The sequence below is a fragment of the Polyodon spathula genome, chromosome 22 (genome assembly GCF_017654505.1).
Source record: "Polyodon spathula isolate WHYD16114869_AA chromosome 22, ASM1765450v1, whole genome shotgun sequence".
NCBI lineage: Eukaryota > Metazoa > Chordata > Actinopteri > Acipenseriformes > Polyodontidae > Polyodon > Polyodon spathula.
Genome location: NC_054555.1, coordinates 2,908,481 through 2,929,831, shown reverse-complemented (window position 1 = coordinate 2,929,831; position 21,351 = coordinate 2,908,481). Strand labels below are relative to the sequence as shown.

At 39.6% G+C, this 21,351-nt stretch overlaps 1 protein-coding gene and 1 long non-coding RNA gene across 3 annotated transcripts; one reads left to right on the top strand and one right to left on the bottom strand.

Annotated features, from left to right (window-relative positions):
• Positions 1–5,687: 5,687 nt before the first annotated feature.
• Positions 5,688–11,155, bottom strand: LOC121297340. The gene is made up of 2 exons (XR_005947156.1): positions 10,788–11,155; positions 5,688–6,628 (listed from the first exon to the last, which is right to left on the bottom strand). It is a non-coding gene; the product is annotated as an uncharacterized LOC121297340 (long non-coding RNA).
• A 119-nt stretch (positions 11,156–11,274) lies between these two features.
• On the top strand, positions 11,275–19,776 carry LOC121297217 (dynactin subunit 4). 2 transcript variants are annotated; one of them, XM_041223363.1, is made up of 14 exons: positions 11,275–11,435; positions 12,506–12,576; positions 13,018–13,196; positions 13,604–13,647; positions 13,845–13,952; positions 14,393–14,413; positions 15,131–15,204; positions 15,293–15,405; positions 15,653–15,762; positions 16,053–16,126; positions 16,551–16,605; positions 16,784–16,891; positions 17,197–17,294; positions 17,631–19,776. In XM_041223363.1, the coding sequence occupies exons 1-14, from the start codon at positions 11,301–11,303 to the stop codon at positions 17,842–17,844; spliced, it is 1,404 nt and encodes a 467-aa protein (XP_041079297.1). In that variant the 5' UTR covers positions 11,275–11,300; the 3' UTR covers positions 17,845–19,776. The 2 variants fall into 2 exon arrangements, with proteins under 2 accessions (XP_041079297.1, XP_041079298.1); XM_041223364.1 differs by lacking the exon at positions 14,393–14,413.
• Positions 19,777–21,351: the final 1,575 nt, after the last annotated feature.

The window sequence follows — 21,351 nt, the reverse complement described above, 5'->3', positions numbered from 1 at the left end:
CTCTGGGTTTCAGGGTGTTTTATAGCTTGCTGCCTGTCGATCACTCACTGACACCTTCCTTCACAATGGCAGGAAACCACACATGGTTCTCATGGAACCAATCACAACTGAGTAAACAGGACAGAATTGTAGACACCCTTGAATTAACTCTGCATATGCTGAGCAGAGCCAGGCTGCACAGACAGACACAAAACATAAGATAAATAAATAAATAAATAACAGACAGACCATGCCTACCCCTCTTTTAACCTCATTCATTTCCATTCTACACCTCAGAAAATTACCTAACCTAACAATAGACTTTAGGACATTCATGACACTCAACATTTGTGTGGGCTGGTTGTCATCAGGTATCGCAATTGCTTCAGTATTAGTAGATTCAAGTACATAACCTTTTACTCACAGCTAAAAGCTTTCAGTGTGAGTTTTCCCATTCAGGCCAGGTGCTGTTTTTCTTGTGTTGGTGTTAAAAGATCACTTTCCTGTCAAAAAGGCAGGACAGCTCTGCTGGCTGAGGCACAGATACGAACTTCAGAGCACTAAGATTAGGACTCTTCACAAAGCTTGGGCACTGAGGTTGTTTTTTTGAATACTGAATAAATCAAATGTACTTGAGGATGACCTAGTCCCTGGCACTTTCTTATCAGTTTCACTCAGTAGCAAGCCCAAAAATAAATAGAGACACTGACAGGCCACTTCCACTTCTATGGCCAGAGCTGACTCCTCAAGAATGGAACTTGGATGGGACAGGACAGGACGGGACGGGGCGGGGAGGGCAGGATGGAGAGGGCTGCCTGGGGTTGCAGTTGTTGATTTCAAAATTTCTTTTTTCCCGTAAATTGTTTTAAAACTAGCCTACACTCATACTTGACAAGAACATGTATCAGCAGCTGTCACTTTCGAAGATGTACTCCAGCAATAATTGCCAAGAATAGTTCAACCCTTTACAAAAAATGAACATAACACGACTGACCTATAATTTGTAGTTTTAGAAGAAATACAACTCATAATATACAACATAAAAGCATAAAGGACAATACATGGATAACTAGACTCAATACTAGGATGATTGAGGTGTAAATAAAAAGGAACAGTACAACATAACATAATTAACTATGCAGTAAATGACATCGCAAGCACATTCATAGATTTAAATAGACATAAGTGAGTGTAGTTACCATGGCATTAACAGCCTATAAGTATCTCCACTTGACAAAGTATGTTAAACATACTGAGACGTTGGGAAGTTGGCTCTTTTGAGTATATAGTGTGATGATTCACTTGGCAATGCAGAGCACTCCTATTAAAGCACTGTGTGTTAGCCATTCCAGTTATGTAAACACAGCTAGAAATCCATTATGGTAATAGGTCACAGTCTGTTGAGTAAAAATTGACCCAACAGATAATGAAAAAAAACAGTTTGAAAGGAGAAAACCACCACTGAAAAAAATAAATGGCAAATTACATTTTGGAGTAAATGGCTTTGTGAATTTCCCCCTTTTGTGTGTGTGTGTGTGTGTGTGTGTGTGTTTCTACTCTGATTCATTATGAGCATCTATAATTTACTCAAAGCCTCCACTTTGATTTGCATGATGAAGAAGAAACATTGAGTGAAATAGCTTGTATCACTCGATTTTCAAGGTGTGGTATCCGAAGCATAATCAACAAGTACAGAGAAACATCATCTGTAATTGACAAACCCAGGACTGGAAGACCCACAGAGCTGTCTAACAAGGATGAGCAATACTTGAAGATAATATCCTTAAGGAATAGAAAGAAGACAAGCATTGAATTGACAGCAGAACTGGCAGAAGGCACAGGTGTCGTTGTCCATCAAATCAACAGTACGAAGGTCACTCTTGAAATCAGGACTTAAAGGATGTGTTGCAGTAAGAATACCTCTGTTAAGAAAGGGGAACAAGACTAAAAGGCTAAAATATGCACAAGAACACAGAAATTGGACTATGGAACAATGGTCAAAGGTGCTTTGGACTGTTGACCATTGCTCCATTGTTGTTAATTCGGCTCTTGTCTTCTTCCTAGTGCAGTGTATGCTTTTTGACCAAAAAATGAAAACGTTTTTATATAGCGTGAAGTATTCCCATGCCTTCCTGTAAAAGTATTGTAGCCACCAGAGATGTCATTTTCATGATATTTTACTTTTGGTTGAGGAAAAGAATTCTCTAATGTTTGTTTCCTTTCCAGCACACAAGTGTAGAAGGCAATGGCGCATCAGCAAGCTCCAGTTATTTGTCCCAGTGTCAATATTTAAAACTTGTCTTGGGTCTATCAAATTCCTTACTGATACTGTACACCATATTATACAAAAAATCTACTTTAAACTAAAAAAATAAATTAAAATACAGCAAGATTGGAAAATCCTGCCTTTCACACAAGACTCAGTTTCATTGCGAAATCAGTGTAGACAACATGATTTATTTCTTGCAATTCATAGTTGCTAAAATATAACCTCTTGAACTTAGGCTTACAAGAAGAAAGATCACGCTGTGTGACACTTCCTGCAATTATCTGCTGCCCATAGAGCAGGGGCATAACAAAGATTGTATTTGACTATAATCTTTCACGCCCTGTTCTCTTACTACACAATTAAGGGGACCCTCTCTATATGCCTGGTTTTCATAAAAGCTAATGGGTGCTGATAACGGAATACATGATTCTAGTTGATCATTTTGAATGACTCCTCATAGCAACAGAAATGTTATGCACATTAAAGTACTTCCGAAGTTGCACTTAGGTATTGTATATATTTATTTATTTTGTTCATTTAAATGTTTGCAGTGAATAATTCAGAAGGAATTTTTAAATGTGAAAGGCAGGAAATAGTGGAGCAACTCCAGATCCTCAACTCCGGCTCCTTGTTCTGGAGCGATCCAGTGACCCAGCTCCAGCTCCGACTCACTCCGGCTCTGGCGCTCCGCTCCAGCTCCAGCTCCAGGGCGCCAGAGCATGGCCAACACTAGGTCAAGGCAGGATTTTATAAACCATGCTTGGATCACCACCTAGTGGACAAGGAAACAGTTGCACTGTCTAACACTTCTACAATATTTGAAAAATGTGATGTTCAGCAGCATTTATTTTTTTATCATTGTCTTCCCTGTGGCTTGTTTTGCACCAGTATCAAAATTTAACACTTTGTAAGCCTCGCCATGTATGGATATAATCTATGTGACTACATATAGTGAAAAGTGTTGAATTTAAATCAAGGGAAGTAATGTTAAAACTTTACAATGCATTAGTAAGACCTCATCTAGAATATTGTGTCACCTCGCTACAAAAAGGATATTGCTACTCTAGAAAGAGTACAAAGAAGAGGGACCAGAATTATTCTGGATTTAAAAGGTATGTCATATACAGACAGGCTAAAAGAATTGAATCTATTCAGTCTTGAACAAAGAAGACTACGCGGTGATTTGATTCAAGCATTCAGAATTCTAAAAAGTATTGACAATGTTGACCCAAGGGACTTTTTCAACCTGAAAAAAGAAGCAAGGACCAGGGATCACAAATGGAGATTAGGTAAAGGTGCATTCAGAAAAGAAAATAAGAGGCATTTTTTACACAGAGAATTGTGAGTGTCTGGAACCAACTCCCCAGTAATGTTGTTGAAGCTGACACTCTGGGATCCTTCAAGAAGCTGCTTGATGAGATTCTGGGAGCAATAAGCTACTAACAACCAAACGAGCAAGACGGGCTGAAGGGCCGTCTCTTGTTTGTAAACTTTTTTATGTTCTATTTCCAGCCTTGTATATTAAATTAAAGGACTTCATATGCTATATATTTGTTCATTTCATTTACTAAGCAGGAGGATCAATTTCATTTTTGTGGCCAGTCTTGAGACTTATTTGGGAACTGCAAGCTCTAACCACGGGTGAGGTCAACAGGAAATGACCCAGCACAGGATGGAGTGGGAAAGTAGAAAAGCGATAAAACAAGCCTTGCTATGAGTATCTGGCGATGTCAGCCTTGCGTTACAAATTAACAGAATTAGAGTAAAGAGCCTGATAAGTCCCTTGAGCTCTCCAAGGACTGAAAAAAAAAGCTGCTTTCTAAGGCTCACAGAGTGCATCGTGATAAGGCTCTCATCTCAACGTCTAATTATTCACCAACCACTTGCAACTTCAACCAAGACACTGCAGTCTGACTAGTTTCTTTCTTTCTTATCACCCTTCCACCATTAGCAAGCACAAAATGTGCAAATCTGAATGGAATTAAGAGGGTAGACACAAATGGGCTGTGTGCTGCTGAAACCTTGTTTTACCATCAAGGCTGCTCCCTCCAAGCTGGGGCACAGTCTTCATCAGTCCTCTAGCCCTGTTTCTCCTCTATGCGTCACAGGAGCTGATTCCTTGGCTCTGGAATGAACTCCAAATCAACCCGCTGCCACAGGAATGAGTAATCGAGCCTGCAGCTCAGGTACATCAAACACAGACAGGCTTCTCTGTGTCGTGTGGCGGTTAGTGCCTAACAATTATTTCCCATCGCCTTGCATATTGCTTGTGATTTTAACTTCAAGTTGACTCCAGGCACAGGCAATTGGAAGCAGCCTTAGCTGCAGCTTGCTCCCCTCCTCTTAGGTCATTTTTAGCTTATTTTTTCAGGGCAGTGCATGCTTTCTCAATTATACGACCAGCCTTGCTACTATGTCTTAAAAGTACAGCAGTGGACAATCTCTAAACAAAAGAATAGCATCCCAAATTAGAATGAAAGACAGAAAAAGATTCAGGCTTCTATATTCCAGATGTTTTTGCTCAACAAACCTTAATTAGTCAATACACTGTGCACCATAGTAACAGAACCAACAGTGTGTTTTTGCACTGGGGTTGGGGCAGCGATATCGTGCTTTACAGTTATTAGAAATCTAAATTCAAAGTAGGTGTGGCTTTTCCAGGCGATGCTACAAGTCAGTGAGAAACTGCCTCATCAAGTTAAGTGCATATTTGAGAAACATAGAACCCCAGGGGATGGACATGTAAATTATCCTTATACAATTCCATTCTATTTCCAATCCCTTTTTAAAGCCAATTCCAGTCCCTTCAAAAGGAACTGGAATTGACATTTTTGAGGCGTCATAATTGCTGCGATTGCTTTCATTTGAACCAATTTAACTGACGAACAGTGACTTCAATTTAATTAATTTGTTGCCACTGTGAGTAGCACATTTTAACAGAATACTGCTAATTGCAATTTTGGTCAATGATGTGTTTGGAACTGATTAAAAGAGAATGGGAACTGGAATTAGAATTGAAAAACAGGAATTGAACCCAACCCTGGTCTGGATACAGCTGGATTTTATACAAGGGAACAGTATTTTCACAGGCAGTGACAGTCTTCTTTTCTCTGTGGCCTGGGTTATGTGAACTGTAAGCTGAGACACTATGACTGTGGTTTTCTGCTTCCAAAATAGAAACACTGTCAAGGCCCCGTGTGGGAGGAGGAACTTGCGTTTGTGTTTTTTTTTGATCTATTTTTATAATGTCACACAACACACGCTTCCTGTTTACAGCTGTAGTTGCCAGAAAGGCTGAGTTGTTTACTGCACATACTGAGAGTGAGACCTCATATTAGAACATAATGGTACCCGGACGATAAACTGAACACAACTGCTGCTCCCTCTTTACCTACCGTATTGTCAATACCGCTACAAGAACTACACAGCAGCTACAATGTTATGACATCAACTTTTTAGCCCTTTATTATGAAGCCAGAGGAATTATTATGCATTGTAATGGGGATAATTACAGCCAAAATCACCACATTAATTCCTAATTCAATTTTGCAGGTAATGCCAGGTGCAACTGGGATGTAATGAGCAATGCCTGAACATTGAGACAGAGCTTAATATCTTTTATCAATCCAAAAGAACAAAAAAAGCTTCCTCGCTTACACTGTCAGCTTAATACATGTTAGTGGGCTTGACCTGGGCAAAGACTGGACTGTACAGAATATGTGGGGCAGCAACTGCTGCTTATTGCAAATGAGATTCTGTCGTGAAATAGACATTTCATATTAATTCACAGCTTTATGGGTTATGATTTATGAGTCCTTCAGCTTTGTTTATTTTTGTCAGTGGGTCTGTCATTCAATACTTTATTCTTATTCTGTTCAATACTGTCCCCTGGGTCTGGATCAATCGCTTCCCTGTATATGGTACTGTAAATTAGGCAAGGAAGTGCAACGCATGTTCTGTTCAAGTCTGGGTCCAGGTTGAATTGGTCCTTGCATTGTGTAATATCACATCTCAGTCCAGGACAGCAACTTATACACACTGGGAATATAACAAAATCAAATAAACGACTAGGCTAGATTCAATGCCTTGGATTAACCATAGACCCAATTCACAATGTGTTGATTGGGAATCCTTCTAGATTTAGCGGATCACCCAACTCCCCCTCCCCTTCTTTAGTGAAGCAGTCCTCACGCTGTGGTGTGTCACACAATCTCATTCCTGGTTTGGCCAGTCCGTACCCTGTAGATTATGACAGACAATGCTGGGCAAACCAAGAGAGACGTCATTATGATGATGGTTGCCAGAATGACCAGGATGATGGCCCAGATCTCCAGGACGTGTTTCGCCATCTTTCAGTCTTTCAAAAGACACACTTGAGACCTTTGAAACAAAGACAGACATTCCAGTGAGGGATGATCAATGATCCAGACCCTTTCAGACAACCAGCAATACAGTAAACCAGCACAGTAACACCAATTCACTTTGATATTCCAAGACAAGGGCATAGCATTGCACTGGTATACACTAGAGTTACTCAAAGTATAAAAGTATTCTTTCTTTACTCCACTAGTCTGTGTTGTTTCCTTTGTGGCATCCATGGAAAAACCATCATGACATAGGAGATTATGTAGTTACATTTACAATACAGTGTTTGGATAAGTCAGGTTTTTGACACACAAGCCTAAATGAGTAAGGAAGCTGTGGGTTTGCTAAATCCTCTTCTGTTTGGGGACAAAAAAAGCTGTACAAATCTACTGAGAATCAGCGGGCAAGGATACTTTCTGCTGCAGAGGTCCTCATGGGTGACTCCTTTAGCCCATTTAACAACAGGACCACGTTCCAGCCATGCCCTGAATTAACAGTCCAGAGCCTCGCTTCAAGCAGGTCTTTAATTGGTCCTGGTTTGGAATTGGCTGAAATATCCAGTGCACACTACTTAAAAACAGTGGGCAAATGCCACATCTTAAACGTGACTGTGTATGATGTGAATGGCAAACAATTGGTTTCAACACTCGTTGACCGCTACCTTATTTAGGTAGTGTGGAGAGCGTGGAAAGCCGCAAGAGGGGTCCATTGCTCTAAAGGGGAAATGGATAGGCTAATAGAACAGGCCTATTGATGATTGTAATTACCACATGTTTAGGTGTGTGCTTCTATATATGTATGTTTTCTCATTCTTCCTGTGAAATGGTGCTGCTCCATTTCTGACACCCAACTAAGCCTTTATGAATGCAAGGGATTCAATTCTGAAGGATGAATAAAATGATTAATGCTAAAATAAAAGACAAGAAACTGCACTCTTCAGTTACAATTACCAATGCTGTGCAGTATGATTCAGTGAATAGCAGGTCAACCAACTGCTTTATGAAAATTGAATGTACAATGACAAGACTGATTTTATACACACACACACACACACACACACACACACACACACACACACACACACACACACACACACACACACACACACACACACACACACACACACACACACACACACACACACACACACACAATACCATTGTGTGTACAAATGACAAGTGAGAGGCGAAACACTGAGCATTGCCAAGTGCAGCAATCATTACAACAGTAGGAAAAGGGGAAACAAGTTATCACCTTCACTCTAAAAATCCAGAACAGATTTTACAGCAGTTGCATTTATAAAATGTTAAAACACCAGGTGACAGCCATTGGCTAATACACTTACTAATCTTACCTTTTGCTCAGTATGAAATGCTCTTCACGTGCAGGGTACTGGGTTCAAGCGGAAAAGGCATTACAGCGTTTATAATCTCACATTCACAGGTTTACTGGTACGCTGCAGTATTGACCGCATAGCCTATATGCTGCCTGTGCTCTACCCATTTCATTTGCCAGCTCTGAATTTTCCATTATTCCTCAATTACAACCATCTGGCAGGCTAGAAAACAGAATGCAGGCAGGCAGACGGTCGCCTTGATCTCATATCACTTTCTCATGTCAAGTATCCCATATGGAATCCACAAGTTAAAAGTAATTTCCAGCAACCGCAGTAAAAGTGCATTTCAGAGAGGGAAGTACTACTGTATGAGAAAAGTTTTTAAAAGTCAAAATAAAACTGCATTTCACTTAGTTCTCTGTTCAAACTAATTTGGCATTTAGCTGCAATGAAAAGGCAAGATCAAAACACAGCTGGCTCAGCCTGGGCTTGCATGCTTTTTGAACTGACTATGTATCCACAGCAACAATACATATCTATCTTATTCTGGCAACGCGTTATTCCATGGGGAGAGATTGGGGATCTGATTTTCCTTTTTATAGTATTGAGCTGGACAGGATGATGAAGCACAAGACATAATATAAAATGCAAATCTACTCCATGTGAACTGAAGGTTTTTCTGCTCCAAAAGGGGAAAAAGTCTTCAATAGCCCGGTCTCCTCTCTAAGTGTCGTGTGAGAGTCCACTTCTAAGAAACTTGCAATATATACAGTAACCTTTATGTGCCAGTGTAAAAGACTGCTGCTCCTGAAAGAAGAAAAGTACTGAATTCACAGACGATGACACATGTTGCAGGCAGAACAGATGTTAAAGAACTAAGCAGCTAGTACATCATGCATTACTCTACCACTAAATAAAGCAAAAATCCCCAAAAATGTTAAGAACTTGTTTTAATTACCTTCTGAGGCTGTGCAAACATGCCTGTGCTTTACTGCATAACCCAAGGGCTGCTTTAACTGAGCTGTCTGGATATTGAATAAACTTGATTTATAAAAACCAGACCACTGGATGTTCACTGTCAATCTGTCCTGTGCTTATAAAAAGGGCTGCCTGTACAAGTTTAGTCTTTTTTGCCTGGGGGGGGGGGGGGGGGGGGGGGGGGAGTATGCCCTGGGCCCTTAAAACAACAAGCTTTCATTGGTTAAATAAAACCATATGTTTAGGTTATTATTTTATTTTTTTAAGTGTAATAAAAACTACTGTACCATAACTAGAAATAATAAGCAGGCCACAATGTTCATTTCAGGGCTTATATGGACCTCAGCGTTTTGTTTTTTTCTCTTGGGGGTGGGGATTGAAGCAATTTTTGCTTTAATTTTAGTACTGTAAATCTGGCCTCAAATCCCCAATTTCCTGTCTGTGTTTATTAAAGGTAAAGATATAAACATCAGGCAGGACGTCTCTATTCCAAGGACAGACCCACCTAAACAGATTGAACAGCTGAAGGCTTTGTTCCAACATATATTGAATACACTTTGTACAGATCGATGGACATGCAATAAAAGCCCGTTTTAGATACTATTTGCACACTAGATCTGTTTTTAATCACGCACAATCAGAACCATGTTCTCGCTCTGTGTATTATTCCTGGTCCCTTATACCAATATTTCCTTGGATTAGAAATTCCATACCCTTTACATTGATGAGTGGGAAAGATTGCAGCCTCGCTGTCAAATGTAAACATCCCGTTATGGAAGTGCAAGTAGCATCCAGTACCTGGAGTCGTCTTCTGTAACTGCACTGCTTTCCTCTTTGAAGCAAAATTGCCCAAATTCCTGCTAATTGCGTGCTAACTGTGAAACACATTTCTTATGAAAACGCACAATTCTGTAATTGCATATTCTGGTTTATCACATGCATTTCAAAAAACCTGCATTATACTGCACGTTTATCACTTGTCAAAAATAAAATTAGAAGTAATCTACTTGACTTGTAGTGGATTCTGAAAGCATTCACATTGGGAACGCACTGCAGCTACTGTAAAGACCCAAGCATAATGTGTAAAACAAGCTGTTCTAGAAAGGTTATATTCCTGAAGAATTAAATTAAGAAACGTTTGTTTCATTGTTTCCAAATACCAAACTTATAAGTAATGCGCTAGTAGTATCGTGTCATTTTTAATTGCCGTAACTTTCCGAAGCACGAATCACCGCTCATTGCGAAAGACAGTTTTATTTAATAAGTTAAGGAAATTAAAACCAACTAACTAATGCGAACGAGGCATACGATATAGTTGTTGTTCTGACAGTGTGTGTGTGTGTGTTAGTTAGCTAGCTAGTTAGTGTTTTCTTAACCCTTGGTGAAAACCATACCTATCGTAAAGAGATACGAAGAACATGGCACATTAATTCTAGTCACTTACTTGCAGTTGTAGTTATTGTACATCACATTGATGTATATCACATGAAAACCCAGATAAATATATGCTCACACTCACACAAAGTTCGACATTTTCAATACTAATTTTGACAATGCATATTATTGTTTTTACTCGTATTTCGTAAACATCTAATTGAACTAATTTTGACCACGCAAAAAAAAAAAAAAAAAGAAATCCATAAAGTACTACACAAACGAGATGTTTGGTTAAATATAGTTGCTGGTAAGCACTTAACAGTTTTTGACAGTCACATAAGCATCAGTTTTTACTGAATTGGGGGAGGGAGGGGGGAATTGGCAAACTGGTGTCAAATATAGTTTTTTTTTTTTTTAATGCTTGTTCCATACAACAGGCACACACACAAAACAGCAACACCAGAGCAATGGTTTCGTTATTACCTCAGTAAAAGTGTGAGCTTCAACTTCTGTTTGTCAGCAGACCCGAAGAAACTTCAGACCTCCTGTCGGTTCAATACTCGCTCCTCGGCAATAAAATAAAGAAGGCACTTTTTGAGTTTTGTTGATTTACGCAATACACATTTCTCTGATTAAACCTTCATCCTCAAAAAGAACAAAACAGGCGTTAGTAAAAACTAAAACGCGAACTGTTTAATCAGTCGTGTCACCTGCCTTATACTCCGCTTACAAACCCGCAACGTATCATAATTGCGCAATCTTTTAAACTCCCATCCCCCCGGTCCCCCCAGGGTATCCCATGAAGAAAACGCCTGTCAGAGGGTTGTGCTCCAGACCAAACAGAATTTTAATTTTCAGAGAAACTACAAATCCCATGGAAACTACAAAGCCCTTGAGGCTGCGTTTTATGGGTCACATGATGAAGCCACCTCAGCACGTCTGTGGTCTCAGATCACATGTTAGGGTTTTGGGCGGAGGGAGAGGACACTTCCAGAGATGGCGTCTCTGCTGCAGGCTGATCGAGTGCAGTATCTCGTTAGCGGGGAGAAAAAGATCCGCTCTCCGTTGTCGCAGCTTTACTATTGCCGCTACTGCAGCGAGCTCCGCTCCCTGGAATGCGTCTCTCACGAGGTAACAAAATAACATCTAACATATAAATACAAGTAAACACGTAACATGGTTCCTGGCCAGTACAGGTCGTTTGTCATAGATTAGACGGGTCTGGCGTCGGTCCGCCTTTAGTTTCGTGTGATTGGCTACTGTACACGCTTGTCAAATGTTTGTGGTTTTTTAGTCTAATTCTAAGTACTCTATTGGCCAATTGTGGTGCCAATCCTGTATCTGACAGGGGCTTCAGAGAGGTCTGTAGTCAGTTTGTTACTGGTTCCTTCTTGTGTCTGTCAGACGTGGAGATTTACAATTGGCTACAGTTGAAGTCTGTCCTCCTTGTAGCGTTCTGATTGGTGTACTGGCAAGTGGCGGTGGGTTGGACCAACACACGAGAACCCCTTGACAATTGCAAAGACAACTAGGAAAATCAATATTTAAAACAAAAGCACTCTGTGTGTTAAGTTATACTGCAGTGCAGAGTTTACAACGCCGTGCGTACAATGTTTACAGCTTGAAAATGAAATGACGTAGTCTACAGTGGTTTTGTTTAAATAAATAAATAAATAAATACTCCACACCCTGTGACCGGGTGCCAGCATCATCGTCTCCTTTGCTTTTACGTGAAGCAATGGCGCTTGGATAAATGTATTACACATTTAATGCTAGCCCCCCACCAAACATCCGGCCCTTCTTATTGAGTACACAAGTATATCACAACAACTGCGCGATATAACAGAACTGACGTTGAATTGAAAACCTCTAGAGCCAGTAATGATACAAACGTATACATTGATTAAAGCCGTTTTCCAACTCTAGGCTCAGGCGACAGTAATGTCCATTTTATTTATTTATCTTAAAACAGAGTCCTATGAACAGTTTTGCATTACAGTGTGTAGTTTGAGCCATTTCGGGTTTTACTGAGCGCAAACGAATACATTGTTGAATAGTGAATTATCAATGGTGCAGTAGATCATACAGTAAATACATGTGCTGGGACAAATGTGAATATTTAAACAAATGTTGAACATGGCTTGAAATGTACTTTGTGTTTATTTCTTTTATTGTATTTTTTTTTTTTTTTATTTTTTTAGGTCGATTCCCATTACTGTCCAAGCTGCTTGGAAAATATGCCATCAGCTGAGGCCAAGCTGAAAAAGAACAGGTCAGACAGTGAACATCACCTTAATTGAGACTGCAAAGATAAAGGTCCTATCACATGCATCTCTAGGGCCAGTGTTTTCTGGAAACGTGTAAATGCTGACTCACGACACCTCTAAAAGTATTAAGTATGGTGTCGATTGTGCCAAACTTAACACAGCATGCAAATAGCGTTAATATACGTAAGTCAGTGGAATAAAATGGTTAATTAATACTTTAGTGTGTGGGTTTTCTTTGCCTACAAGACTGACAGTGATTTCATACTTGGAAAGAATAGACAAGGGGGTTGTCTGTCTCAGGCTGTTAAGTGTAGTAACTTATCCAGTTCCTTTTAAATGTGCTATTCCCACACCCTGTTGTGTGTACTACAACAGTATTATCTGTACTGTTGGAAATCTATTCTCGGTATAGTAGCTTGTTGCTGAAATCTGTGTGTTTGTCCCAGGTGTGCTAACTGCTTTGACTGCCCATGCTGCATGCACACCTTGTCCACACGTGCCACCAACATCCCTTCACCCCTCCCTGATGACCCTGCCAAGACCACCATGAAGAAAGCCTACTACCTGGCCTGCGGCTTCTGCCGCTGGACCTCGCGTGATGTTGGGATGGCAGACAAGTCCGTGGGTACGTGTTTTACAGTCAGACAGAGCTTTTTACACTGTCACCGATCTCGGACTGTGGGCGTTGTCAGTGTGAAACCTTCTGTGATTGTAGCCACTGTAGCATTTCAATACTCTGAACATCTGATTTTAACAAGAGACCACCATACACTTTGGAGAGGTGTGTCGTTCCGGTAGTTACCCCTTTGAATGAGCTAGTCTTATCGTAGAGAGGTTATAGTTTAGTACTGTGATGGGATCAGCTGTTCTTCGTTTTGTGTTATGCTTTTTGGGGGAAACACAAAGCTTCAAGGAGATATTACTCGACAGTGAGACCTGTTTAGGGCACAATGTCCCATGCCTCTGTGATCTGATTTTTTTAAAAGGGGACAACTAAACTAAAGCAGCTTTTGTAATGTCTTTGTGTTTCAGCCAGTGGAGGTTGGCAAGAGCCTGAGAACCCTCATACCCAACGCGTGAGTAAAACCAAACATTTAGCTGCAAACTTATCACTTGCCCCTTTCTGCTTATTACTTTGTACACGTAGAAAGGGGTACATTGATGTAGTTATAAATCACTTGAATTGAGTTTCCATCAAGAAACGTGAAAAGCCACCAACAAGAAGGGAAGTGTGAAAGGTGTGTTATTGTGAGTTTCTGATTTGACCCTCCAGATTAACAAGCTGCTTGAGTATTACCAGCAGCTTGCTCAGAGAGAGAAGGTGGAGTGGGATCGCAAGAAGCTTGCGCGCCGTCGCACCTACATGCCACTGGCGTATTCGGTAAGCCTCTTTCTCTCTCTTCACCACGCAAGGGTGGACGATAAGTGTAGAACGTCTTTGTAATTCTGAAGTTTTCGTCAGCAAATCTGTAAAAACAAACCTGCTTGAACGTGCTGTGATGCATCCACAGTGTTTGTTAAGTCTGCAACAATTTTAACTTTGCTTTTGTTGCCAGTTACAGCACTGCTTGTTTTTACTCACACTTTGCACTGCACTGCCTAGGGCGTTATGGAAAATTTAAGTCTTGCTTTCCCTGGAAGATGTATGTTTTTTTGTTTTTGTTTTTTTAATTATTTATTGCGTCCCCAATTCCTGTAACATATAGAAGCTTCACCACCTTAAATTTGCTTAGTTACGTTTCACCTTGTTGATTTTCTCTCTCTCTCCCTCCCTCCCTTCTCTTTGCTAATGCACGCTGCTATTTTGGTTTTAATCTCCAGCAACACACAATTCATGTGGTGGTGAGTTACTTTTCACAAATTAAATTCCCAAGCAATGTTTGGCTTGGCTAAAGGTGTGTTCTTCCTTCACTTTTTTTTTTTTTTCCCCTCTGTGATTCAAAGATGTCAGATGTCCAGATGTTACCAAAAACAGTCTAAATTAGATTGTGTGTGTGTGAACCTTGATGAATAATTTATTTTAAAAACATACTCTTGCCCTTTTGTAAATAGTAAAGATGTTGTAGGTTTTATGAACTACTTCTAGCATCTAGCAGTTGACAATACAAACTGTTAGCAAAGATGCTGTTTTGCTGTGAATGGTTTTCACAGCATTTTTTGTCAAGGTTTCATGGAAGACTTTGTTTATTTAATAAGATAGCATTTTGGATTACATTTGTCTTTGTTATTTGCATGCAAGTTGAATATTGTTGTGTTTTTTTTATTTTCTTTTATGAATATGCATTTATTTTTTGTATCTATTTTGGCCCCTGTAGTCAGGCTCTGCACACATGTGGTTGCTGGCTTGTAAATGCAGCCAGTAAACTTTAACATATTTCAAAACTTAGTTAGATTTGATCCTCCAATCCAGAAAATAGGTGCACTTTATGAAGCAAGAATTTAAAGTATTTAAAAACATTTACTTTTCTATGAAGTACTGGTTCAAAAAATGGAAATTTAGAAAAGCACATTTGTATAAACTCTTAATAAAAAAAAGTTGCTAAACTATTTTATTTCAAGGAAAAATATGGGCTTGGAACAAGACTTCAGCGTCAGAGATCTGGAGCACCTATAAGCGGTCTTGCAGGACTTTCGTAAGTAAAGTTTTGCAGCTATTTGACAGAGAAATGGCGAGGTATTCCATTGTAATTTCTAAGGATTTTCTACTTCCTACCCAATTAGACTGAAAGAGGGCGAGGATCAGAAGGAGATAAAGATTGAACCAGTGCAGGCACTTGAGGAGGTGGAGCCCTTACCTGAGGACTACTACACACGACCCATTAACCTGCCAGAAGGTAGTTTAATTCTAGAAGGTGGTCAGGTCATTTGAATTTCTGCATGCAATACGTCTGTGTGATTGAATCTTATTGTATTGCATGAGGTGGATATGCAACAGTGTATCACACGATGTTCTTTTCTCTATATTACCTCCCAATGAATCTTGACTTTAAGAGACTTCAGTCTCATGTGGTGTCTCAGCAGCAAACACTGAATACAAGCTACAAGCTGAAATGCTTCAGTAAATACTCTTCTGTTCACCAGTCACCACGCTCCGGCAGCGCCTTCTGCAGCCAGATTTCCAGCCAATCAGTGCCTCCCAGCTGTACCCGAGACACAAGCACCTACTGATCAAGCGTTCCCTGCGCTGCAGAGTAAGGACTGGCTGAGTTCAGTGTGCTGAGTCTATTGAAGCCTCTTTCAACCTTGCCTTTAAAAACAGTTAGGCCTAGTATTGCAATTAAAAGAAAATGTACAGTACATTCATCACTAATAGTAATCTCACAACAAAACAATATAACCCATTCTAAATAGGACTGAACTTTAAAGCTGACAATTCATGTTATTTATTCTACATATACAGTGTATAGTAACGGTAACTCAGTGACCAAAAATAATGCAAGGTCAGGTGTTCATTTTTATAATTTATTTATTTATTTTACAGAAATGTGAGCACAACTTGAGCAAACCGGAATTTAATCCAACTTCCATTAAATTCAAAATCCAGCTGGTGGCTTTGTAAGTATCTCTTCCTTAAGTGCAGCACATTGAACAAGGTGTGCTTGTGTTTTCCTCAAATCCAGATCTGATCATGCTTTCCCAGTCCTTTCAGCCTGTTAGGAGGGTCTGCTGTCAGCCTCATTTAACACCACTGCCATTTCATTCACAGAAACTAGACCTGTGAGCAGACACTTTTAAAGGGGGGGGGGACCTTCAAACCTTTCCGTCCAAATGCAGTGTTCAGCAAATAATATTTTAAGTTATTTTGAAATATGTCATTACTTTGTTCATCGTAATTCAAAGTTAGGAAGGAAATGTGCAGAGCTGTTTGAAACTGACCCATTTCATCCACACTCTCCCAGAAATAAACTGTAGGCATCTCATTGTAAAAGAGTCAGGATGCAATAAATCAGTCAGTTGTGGTTTTTATTTTTTTTAACAGGAATTATATCCCTGAGGTGAGAATCATGTCTATTCCAAATCTGCGATACTTGAAGGTAAGGTTTCCTGTTTTGTTTTTACTATTTAAGTGAATAGTATTTTTTTTTTCTTTTGCATTGTTCCACATTTTAATACACATTAAAGATTGGTAAATATTCTGACAAATGAAACTGAGTGGTTAGCGAAAGAGGTTCACTGCAGGTCACTTACTTTATTTCCCTGTTTGCCCTACAGGAGAGCCAGGTTCTCCTGACTTTGACCAACCCTGTAGAGAACATCACGCATGTGACCTTGCATCCATGTGAGGAGGGAGACCAGGATGATCTGAACAGCACTGCTACGGTACCAGAGCAAAAGTGTTTACCAAGCCTTTATCTGCAAAGTCTGCAGAATATTTGAGCGGATCTTTGGGGTCATATTTTACTGTGTTAAAATAAAAAAAAATGCAGGAAACACATTGCTTGCTTTGATGACCAATCTCTTGCAAAGCTCTGCCACAATACAAAGCTTTGCTTTTGTGATGGGCTCTTTACTGTTAAATTTAGGTCAGTCTCTATTCGTTATTCAAATGACATGCCCTGAACTAAATCCACTGATACGTGCCCCTTTCACCCTGTTTCATTGCCCACTTCTGCCCTGTCCTGCAGGTTGTAGTGTCTCCTAAATTGCTGCTCTTGGCTGGCAAGGATGCTGCAGCAGAATATGATGAGCTGGCAGAACCACAAGACTTCCAAGATGACCCAGAGTAAGGGCTTCTGCTAGAAATTGCATTTTGTGACACGTTATAAGATTTTGAGAGAGAGATCCAGCGGCCTTTTGGCTATTTTATATAAAGCTGTATGTTTGCATTGTGTTTATTTAGTAGTAGCAGCCTTTAATATGAAACCACAAGTTACAGTGATTTTAAATACCAGGGGAAAGCACGGGTAAAAAGCAACCACAGTACAGTGAAACTCATAATACAGGGCTACTTTTAACTTCAGAACCGTATTTAAAGTCCTAAGTGATTTGTTTACCTAGGGTCTGTATCTTGTATGAAGTAGAGACGCTTTTATTCACCTTCAGGTCTTTCTCTGCCCAGTGTCGTTGCTTTCAGGAAGTCCAACAAGATTGGATTTTTCATCAAGGTGACCCCGCAGTGCGAGGAGGGCGAGGTGACCCTGTCCTTTAAAATGCGACATGACTTCAGGAACCTGCCGCCACCCATCCGTCCCACTGAAGAGGGGGAGCAGGGAAACGAGCCCATCTGGCTGACTCACCATGTGGAGCTGAGCCTGGGGCCACTGGCAGCTTGAACTGGGGCATCGAGAGGCAGATGGGCTGGGAGCAGGGGTTTAGCCAGGACCTCAGAGAAGCATTTTCCATTTATGACCCTTAAAATAAACTGCAGTAACAAAAAGACGGCACTGTCTGTTAGTGTAAGGTAGCCTCTATTCAAAGCAGTGAAAGCCATCCAAAACAATTGTTTGGGTAGCTGTAGGAAAACCTGTTGGTGGTCGTATTTGCAAGTTGATCTGTAGACGACTGTCTGACATTTTATATAGTTGGACATTTAGCTTGGTGATATTGAAGTAATTTGGGCACAGTCAATAGGATTACAGTTGCAGAGTCATTTCTGATATTTCACAGTTTAGCCCTGATTTTTATTCTACGCTTTGCTGAGCTTGTTTTATTGTCTGTGTTGGGAATGAAACTCAAGTGCAGTGCATGGTTAGTAAAGCTACCAAACTGAATGCACTTTATTACAGGGCAAAACCTGGTTTTATTTATATAAACAATGTGTGTGTTTCACTGAACTCATGCACAGGCAACATGTACAAATAATGACCTCTACTTAGTGAAGCTACTTAAAAATTAGTAATACATGGAAAGGGTAAAACACATAATTATCTAATTCTTGGGCAGTCCCCACTGCTGTCTTTTTAAAGTGGTTTATTTTTAAAGGCGTTTTTTTTGTGGGTTGCATGTAAAACAGGTTGAACTGTAAACAATACAGTAGGTATAGCTTTAATGGGTACCCATTGTCTTCAGTTCTTGTTGGAAAACAGCAGGCAAAATTTAAATAGAGTTGTTGTAAAAAGGATCATATGGAATGTGGTGGTTAGGTTAAAGAAATTAATATTTTTAATCTTTTGCCAGTCTGCATTCTTGCATTGTGGTTGCTGGTAACCCATGTGTCTCCTCTCTGGGAATTTTAGTGGCTGAGGCTTAGGGAGCCATAGTGGAAGCATGGAGTAAACAGCAAGGGGCAATATATCGTTTCCTTTTTACCCCTCATTTTCTCAGACATGCTATTGTCCAATAGTAATTTGATATCTTTTAGGAAACAGTAAGAGACAGCATTTGAGATGTAACTTTCAGTAGTGATTCTGGTTTTTGGAAGCGCTCTCCTTTTCTTTCAGCAGTTTTGTCATCTGATGGGGTGACAATAGAAACAAATGGTCTCCTTTTGAGGTTTTTGGTAAGATACTGTGTTGACCCTTGAAAAAATGAACCAAGATTTTGCAAATACCTTAATACCTTTACACCCCACCGCTCCCTTTTTAAATAACATTCAGATACTTCCAAACAAAAAGCTCTGTAGATAACACTGACAGCAATGGCAGATGGCTAGAACTTGAGGACTCCTGGAGCACAGTATGAGATTGTCCGAGACAGTGCTGTTCCAGTGCTTCACTGCCCTTGACTGACAGCTCTACCCGTTCTGTTAATGTACCAGTGGAGCACCCTTAACACTACTGTCTGCTTTAAGTGGACCGCTTTGTTACAGCTTAGTGTTTTAGGATCTGGATATCTACAGCATGCTTATCCACAATTATGTATTCAGTATAGTGTTGAAGACTTTGTCTGCATGTGTACACAACCATTATATTACATTTAAAACATCGCTTTTATCATGTTTCCTGAAATTCCTTTTCCTAATTCTTTTTCATTTTTAATTTGTTGTCCTAGTTTTCAGTCCACAGGAAACCTGTACATATAAATACAAGGAAAATTGTGATAGCACAGGTTTTAAGACCCCCCCCCCCCCCCAATCCATACACTCTGGTCCTGTGTGTCATGGCATCCTGTATACAATGCCAGCTTTCTGCTTTGTGTTGAAATGGCATCTAATAGCTTGATGTAAAATAATTTTATTGATTCATAACTGTAGTTAACATTTTGCTTATTGTCACGCTGATATTCTTCTATGAAATAAACTGAGCATCAATAAATATGGAAATGTGGACACTATTTGGTTTGATTTTTTTTTGAAAGAGAAAAGCAATTATTATGTATACTTTGTTTTTGTATTATGCTGTATATGATTGCATGAGCTACTGTGTACATAGTAGAGTGTAGTACAAGCTGACAACCATGAGATGGCGCCGTACAGCTGTTCTGAAAACTTTAAACTTCAGAATGATAACGATATTCATAGTGCAGTTTACATTTTAGTCCATCAGGTGGCGGTATAATCGTTATCTTAGGGAATGTGTTTGTTTCTGCAGATATCACTGATGTTCCCTAGGGTTGCAGTCTTTGAGAACACTACACAAAGCACTCATAGAGCAGGGTGAGCTCCTGATATCCACACACCAGTGTGCCTTTCCTGTGTTCTACTGCTCTTCACATCTGCAACCTTTACAAAGCTAATGATGCCCAGTATCCAATGGCATATTGCTTAATAACAGGGTATTAGTACCAGAAGTATTACATTTTCAACTTCCAGTGATCACTTTTTTTTTTAAGAGATTACAATAGTAAAAAAAAAAAAAAAAAAAAAAAAAAAAGTAACTGCTGTGAACAATGGAATACAGAAATAAAAAAACACCTAAAAAGCGTACTTCCTTATCTGGGTATATGCAACCAAAAAAAAAAAAAACATGACACTCATTTGATTTAGCTTTCATTTATTCTTCTGCTTAAAAGCTATCAGAAAACCTCAGACCCCCTGAGGCATGGGTTAACTCCTAATTATCTCATGTTTATATCTAGCAAGGCAGACAGTTATCTTTGTCTGAAACGCTCCTGTGGAGAGGTGTGTACATTCTGCCACAAAACTAAATGTTAAAAACAGTTGTGATATTCATAACCCTGGGGGCTGCATGGTGCGGTGTGTTGTCTTACCTGCTGTATATACTGTGATGAACCTATCTCCCGACCAACACTTCATTGTTCTAGTGTGAACGGAATACGTTTGTCAGTCCGATTTTTATGATGCTGCAATATGCGATTCCTTATGTAATTTTATACATGCTGTGGATTGTAAAACACTTTTTTTATGATTCAAACAGCTAACATTTAGTATTGGCTGGGGATGTGTATGTTGCTAACGTAATTGTTTTAATCTAGTTTTGAACGATGCATAAGACTTTGATTCCGTCCGTCTGAAGCATTCTCTGTCTTTGGTGGGATAAAAGTTTAATCTGGCCTTGATTTCTAGTACCCATTTGTATGTCGGTTTTGCTTTTTTGTATGCCTTTTTTTTTTACTTCCAGTTTTGGTCTAGCATCTGATTTATATTCAACTTTTAATTCATTAGTTTTTAAAAGCTTGTTGTGCAAATGTTTTCCATATTGATGTGCATTTATTTATTTTTATTCCAAAATGTGGACTGCCTAATAAACACAGAATTGACCTAGATTCCTGGGAAAGAGGATTGGAATCCTGAGAGCCCATTTTACAAGAGGCAGTAAGAGAGATTGAAACATCTGAGCTTCACTCATTCTGTATGCTCGGGCAATACAGAATGGGTGCAACTGATTATAAAAGGATTGATATTATAAAGCTTCCCCAAAAAGTTAGAAAAGACAGGAGAT